This window comes from Acanthisitta chloris, unplaced genomic scaffold (genome assembly GCF_000695815.1).
Source record: "Acanthisitta chloris isolate BGI_N310 unplaced genomic scaffold, ASM69581v1 scaffold2505, whole genome shotgun sequence".
Classification (NCBI taxonomy): domain Eukaryota; kingdom Metazoa; phylum Chordata; class Aves; order Passeriformes; family Acanthisittidae; genus Acanthisitta; species Acanthisitta chloris.
In genome coordinates, this window is record NW_008674121.1 from 32,559 (window position 1) to 39,089 (window position 6,531).

The 6,531-nt window shown below is 40.7% G+C and overlaps 1 protein-coding gene across 1 annotated transcript in view; it reads right to left on the bottom strand.

Annotated features, from left to right (window-relative positions):
* The window catches only part of CMSS1 (cms1 ribosomal small subunit homolog (yeast)), a 32,588-nt gene that overhangs the window by 10,293 nt on the left and 15,764 nt on the right, over positions 1–6,531 (bottom strand). The window contains exons 3-4 of the mRNA XM_009075202.1: positions 5,457–5,528; positions 2,143–2,272 (exon numbers count right to left, since the gene is read on the bottom strand). Coding sequence (XP_009073450.1) covers positions 2,143–2,272; positions 5,457–5,528 — 202 coding nt within the window. The remainder of the gene's footprint in view (positions 1–2,142; positions 2,273–5,456; positions 5,529–6,531) is intronic.

Here is a 6,531-nt window from a genome sequence, read left to right on the forward strand (position 1 = left end):
TAATTAGTAAGTCTTTTAAGAGCACTCTGTGCTAGACACACCATTTAACTTCAAGCTTCATATAAAGACAATGAAGAAAGGCAAGATCCTAACAAGGTTCTTTGGAAGGTGCTTTCTCCAGTGTCAATATAGAAAGACCAAGTTCTTTAAAAAGTGATCAAAATTACACGGTCTGAAAACATGCCATTGTTGTTAAGGGTTCTCTGCCTGACAGAACAATATGCTCCCACAGAGCATTAACAATTCTGTCTTCTAGGACACACATATTAGTCATAATTTTATATGAAGCACAGCACCTCAGGACGTCTGTCTATGGATGTTTGCTGATATATTTTAACTAAATTAAGGAAGTTTTCTTAAAGACATCACTCATGTTCACATGGATGGTGCATTGTGCTAATGCTGACAGCATCAACCCATCATTTTCATTGGAATAGACAGTGTGAGAAACTTGGTTTGTAGCTAATGCCTAGCTGAAGTCCTGTCTCTGTACTTTCTTGAGCATAGCTAATCTCCATTTCTCTTTCATTTAATGGGTGTTGTCTTGCTAAAAAACTTTTATTTTGCACTGATACATTTTATTAAATCCAGAGACTGACATTTACTGGGACTTGAGCTCCAAAGGAAATGAATGTGTACAGCTGAAGAATTAGCAGCTGATTTGCTAGAAGAATCATGTTTAAATGATGCACTTGCTGCTGGTGGGCAAGGGCAGGGGCTGCTCTTCTGAATACATTGTCTCATTAATGACTGAACAATTCAAAAAATGGTTTCTGAAGGACATAGCTTCAGTAACTGACTTTCCAGCAACAGCCCAACAACACTGGAGTATTTACAACAATTTTAAATGAAAGTTTCAGAAAGGGGGGAAGAAACACATAACTCCAGACTGCAGCAAGAGACCATGCTGGCTACAAACCTGACCTTCTGCACTCTGTCAGTTAACAAGAACACACAACTCCAAAGCAGTTCCTTGTTATTTGCTCACTGCTTTGACGTGAATGGCTTGACAGCTGTACAAGTTTGTAAACTCCCTGGCACTCTAAGCCTTCAATTCCCAGCACAAAAATTAAGCAAAAATATCCCCATCCAACCCAAGATCCAATCCATATGGAAACGGGTCACTTCACTAGCCCAAAGGGCTCTTTTAATAAGAAAGAAACCAAAGCAATTTATTATTTACTAAAAACCTTATAGGTCCAGAAATACTTAACACAAGCTTTTCAAAGCAATCTGTATGGGAATTCTCCAGGTTTTCTTGATTTAACAAAAAAGCTGAACCTGACCCACAAAAATAAAAAAGGGGCAACCTACAATCACAGGTGTTAAGGAAGAGCATATTTATCTAGAAAGACAGGATTATACATTAAACGAGACAAAGCACTGCTGGGCTAGAAGGCTCCTACATTGGCCAGAGGTCACTAACAGTTCAAGAAGTACCAAATGTGAATGCAGGTTAGTTACCAGGCTGTTTGCTCTTCATGAGTACTACCAACAAATAATGGACACTGCCTCTATCTGTAGAGTAAGAGGCAGAGAAGTTCAATGCAACCTCCAGCTGACAGAAGCTAACCCTGCTCTGTCCTGCTCTGCCTTCTCTATCACTGGCTTTTAACTGGAAGTAGAATACAGAAAACCAAATAGATAAAACTTGGTCACTTCACACGTTGACCAAAATTACCATCTCATTTCATGCCACTCCCTGAAAAACCATTGCATTCAGCATCTCATAACCATATCAGAATGATGTCTCATTATTTCCTCGTCTAATTCTGTCAGTCCTCCTATTATGCATCTGGATTGACTCAGATAATCCCAGACACTCTCTCAGCATCTTGGAAGCTAGTATTAGGAAACATGCAATTTCTGTAAGAAAAGAGAGCTCCTGAAATTAATACTCTATTATAAAAGGACATGTTTAAACAACATTTTGTTTCTGTAAGTCCAAGAAACCTTGCATTTATTCCAAAGAAACTAACATCTCAACTTGAACAGCAAATTAATGTCCAGCATAAGAAAAGACTTCCATCAAAAAGTACAACCCAAGACCTGCCCCAAAAAATCTTCTTCCTTCTGCAGAAAAAGAACTCAATAGGAACATGAAAAAACCAATACTTATCAATTAAATATTGGATGTGTTACCTGACAGCTTTAATTCCTCTATTTCAATCACTGAACGGTTTTCACCAAAATGCTGACTAAGCAGGTTTTGTAGATCTGCAGGGACACCAGGCTTTGGAGCAGATTGTTGCAGGATATCAGAAATCTTCTTCTAAAAAACACCAAGGCAAATGAGTAAGTATGGCAGTTCTATAGTTTCTGCTCTTTGGCTAGCTAACACTGTAAATAAGTGTTCCTCCATAACTTCACACAGTTATATTAGTATAATTACAGCTTAATTGGAAAACACCTTACAAGGAGACAAGATTTCCTTTGTCTTTAGTGGGAATGCTGTCTTCAGGTGCAAGTTCAGATACTTTGGTGAGATGTCTGTGACCCTGAACACAAAAAATCTCATGCACTCACCTGAAAGGCTGCTGTAACAGAAACATAACTAAAAGTTGTTCTTTTGAGCTTTGCTATTGCTACACTGAAATATCAGTTTGAAAAGTAAGGGTTTTTTTCATAATTTGCTTTATTATTCTGAAAGTGTAACAACAGGATTATATAAGACTTGGTTATATTTTGATTGAAACAGGGTAACTATTTCCAAAGGAAAGCTGGTTAGCAATATTCACAGAATACCATGCAAGGGTGATGAAAATGAATTAAAAGCTAACAACAAAAGCAGAAGTCAAGCAGCAAGAGTTCAGCAGATGCTTTGTTCTTCCAAACTGTAAAATTTTTAAAACAAACTACTAATTTTTAGGGCCTGATTATGAGTTCATAATGACTCTGTTTTACACCTGAGGAATGTTAGCAAGTAACAGGTCTGAGACATTTTTTACAGAGAGAGTAGTCAGGCATGGGAAGGGGCTGCTCAGGGAGGTGGTGGATTCACCATCCCTGGAGGTTTTCAAGATGAGACTGGATGTAGCACATAGTGCCATAATCTAGTGACCATGGTAGGGTTGGACTCGATGATCTTTGAGGTCTCTTCCAACCTGGTTGGTTCTATGATTCTATGAATTCTCACCAAAGTGAGTGTTGCTGTACTTTCTTCCATAACTAAATGGATCATGGGGGTAGAATAGTCCAAGATTCCCCTTATCTGAATGAACTGCCAGCATTTAAGAAAACAGCAAATTTTCAAGGATAGAGGCAGCCTGGAGAGAATGGCAAGAATGTCAAGCCTCTCTTGTTCTCACTAAGATGTGATTCAGTTTTGAAAAGCCAGCTTAAGGTTTCTCAGCTGTGTAAGCTAAACTGAACTTGCCATCATGAGGATGCATGGCAGCATAAGCCTAGAAGTGAAAAAGGGCAGAAGAGTGTGGTTAGAATGGGGCAATAGGGTACGTATTTATGAGGCAAAGTGGGATTTCACGGAGATGAGATGGACCTGGAAGCATTTTTGCAGCATTGGATGGATGGTGGGTACCTTCAGTTTGGCAGGCTAAGGCCTGGAGCAGCAAAGAGCAGTGGAAAGTTTGAAGAGAGCTATGGCAGGAATTTTAATGTAGGGGACAGACCTTCTTCCATCCCTCCATCTCAGCACCCACTCTCTCATTCTCTTCCATTCCCCATCACTCAATCTGTCCTCTTGCCCAATATACCCCAAATACTCCTGTAACAGCAGCATAAGGGGCAGAAGGCTGAATGGGGAAGAGCCATATGGGGGCTGCTGAAGCAGCAAAGGCGAAGTAGGCAGCTGCCTCTCATAGTTATCTGCCACTTTGGCCATTGCCTGTTTCACCTCTGCTAAAAGCCAGCTGTGTGTTTGCAAGACTCCAGCTGAACCTTTGACAGTGGGACACGTGGAGATGAAGTGGTTATGCCTTCCTCTCAGTCTACCTTTGGTCTGGGGCAAAGCCTCCTGCAGTCCCTGGAAGACCTTCCAGAGGATGTCTGGCTCTTCAGCAGGTTTCTGCAGTGCTTGAATCTGTAGCATTCCTTCCCAAGACTCAGCTTCATTTATCACTGTTGTATTTTAATGCCATGCAACAACTGTCTTCCCAAAGAATGACCAGAAGCCATCTGCAGCACAGACAGCCTCTGCATGAGGACCACAACCAAACCCCTTTGTTGTTCTTCGTATCAACCACAAATGCTTTTCTCCAGCCCCTGCCTCTTAAGTGACCCACGTTTGGGAACCTCTCATTTAGAAGACAGCAAGACAGAACTATCAGGCTCATTATACTTGGCAATTCAGTTTAAGATGCTGTTCCACGGGACCATTATATCATTCATTGGGCCACTTGGTTCCTTCAAGAAAATTATGGCACTCTGGAGGAGAGAAGCCTGATACTAATGAAAAATTCTGTAAGAGCAAGAGCAAGGACACCTGAGCAAACTCTCTTCCTCCAAGGACAGCTGTGGGGAAATGTTCCTCATGGAGGAAGTTTTATTATTTTTCTTCCAATTCATTCCAGATGCTTAAAAGCAAAGGGGTTTCCCCACCCCCCTTTTCCTTATTTTTGGAGAGAGCACTTTGTTTGGAACCCATAGATCAACCTGATAAATATTTCTTAATGGGATTTTTTGACAGGCTGTATATGTCAACTTAGTGGCCTAGGCCCGCTGAAACCAAAGGTATAACTAAGTGCCTGTTGTTTGCCTGAGAATGGAGCCTTTTTGTTAGGTCAGTTCACCAATCTCTGTTATGGGATGCCTTTGCTCTGGCTGCAGTGGAGTAGCGTGGTCACCTCTGCCAGCGCCGCATTTAAAGCAAAATCCCACTCTTCCCTCTTCCCATTCCCTAGATGATTAAGAGGCCTGACATAGTATAGAAAGGCCACCTCTCAGACTTGTGAGGGAGCCAACTACTTACAGTCTGTCCTGAAAGACAATTAGTCTGCCTGGTGCCATATAATCTTCAACCAGGCTGCAGAGTGTGTTTGTTGTTGTGGGTGAGGATGGAGCATGGCCAGAGCAACAATACAGAGTATTTATTTATATACTTATGCTATGAGGAGAAGAGCGAACAAGGAGAGGTCTTGGCTCAAAAGACATGACAGCAGCTAGAGCCCAACCACACTGCTGAAATGGGTCAGACTCTGCAGCAACTGAAATTCCACATTTTTTTATTCACAGTTACAATTTCCTGGTGTGCACCATGTGCACATGGGCTGTAGATGCATACAGTCCTTAAGTGGAGTATAGACACGATGCCACAGTTCAGGCTGGGAATAGGTATTTTGAGTCAAGTCTAAAAATTAGAAATTTCTAGTCTTCTCTAAAAGAGGCTGCAACATTATGACCATATTACTTTTCATTGTCAGGGGGTTGTGCCAATTATAAGTCTTGCAGTAGCACATACACCCACTGCCCTGTCCCCAAACACACTGGGACCTTCATACCTTCTTTCTCCTCTTTGCCTTTACAACGGTCTCTTGTTTTTCTTCATGCTGACTTAGGAAACACTCTGTAGGCTGCAAAGTATGTAAAAAAAAGAAAAAGTCACCAAAGGGGTCTACAGAAACTATTATGCTGGGTTAGGGAAAAACAAACAAAAGTAAACTTCTGCACCTGTACAAGGGATAAAATTCTTAGTTATATATACCTGGAGTAATTTTGGAATTGAGACTGATGTTGTAACCAAGAGGGGAATAAAAGTACAGGAAGTTGAAATATTCAGGGAGTAGTCATAATTCCCTAAAATGATGAAAAGCAGGTTTTCATACTTTAGGAAAAAACATTGAAGAAAACATGAACAAACTTTTTAATTTTAGTCTCTATTACTGTGTGCAATAGTTTTCCTAAACTTTGCCAGTAGTGTTTTATAATAACTGGGTCTAAGGTGAGCATCCAAATGGTAAAAGGTAGCATGGAACTGGGCAAGATTAATTGGAAACAATCATGTTCTGGATTTCCTTTTATGCTTGTAATGCAAAATTTAGGAAAACATGTTTCGAATTTGTCCTACCCCATTCTTGCTTTGTCTTCTCATAGCAGGTAGGGTCAAATACACACAAGAAAAATACATGGTGCATTTCGGAATAATCCAATACATCCTGCTATCCTTAACCTTCTTTTGTGCCTGAATGAGCAGCCTGAATTGGTCCATTTGTACCAGGTTCCTTGTTTACATAACCCAGGGATAGGATTTGTCTTTAGCTACCTACAATTGTCCAAAATAGAGGAAGCGAGGCACAGGTTTTTCTTGTTTTGAGCATAGCAGTTCCCTTTTCTTTTGCCTTCTTAGAGACTTACACCTCATGGAAATGCAAATTAATCTACATAGATGGGCTTTAGAGCTTAGTAAGTGACTTGATGAAGAGTAATGGGAAAACAGGCTGAGCTGCAGGAAAAAGCTCCTTGATACTAGGATGCATTTGGTTGGAAAAATCTGCTCTTGTGAGAAAACATGGAGAAGACTCATCATATGGACTATTATCAAGCTCAGGAACAGCTACTCCCTATGGAAAGTCTGGG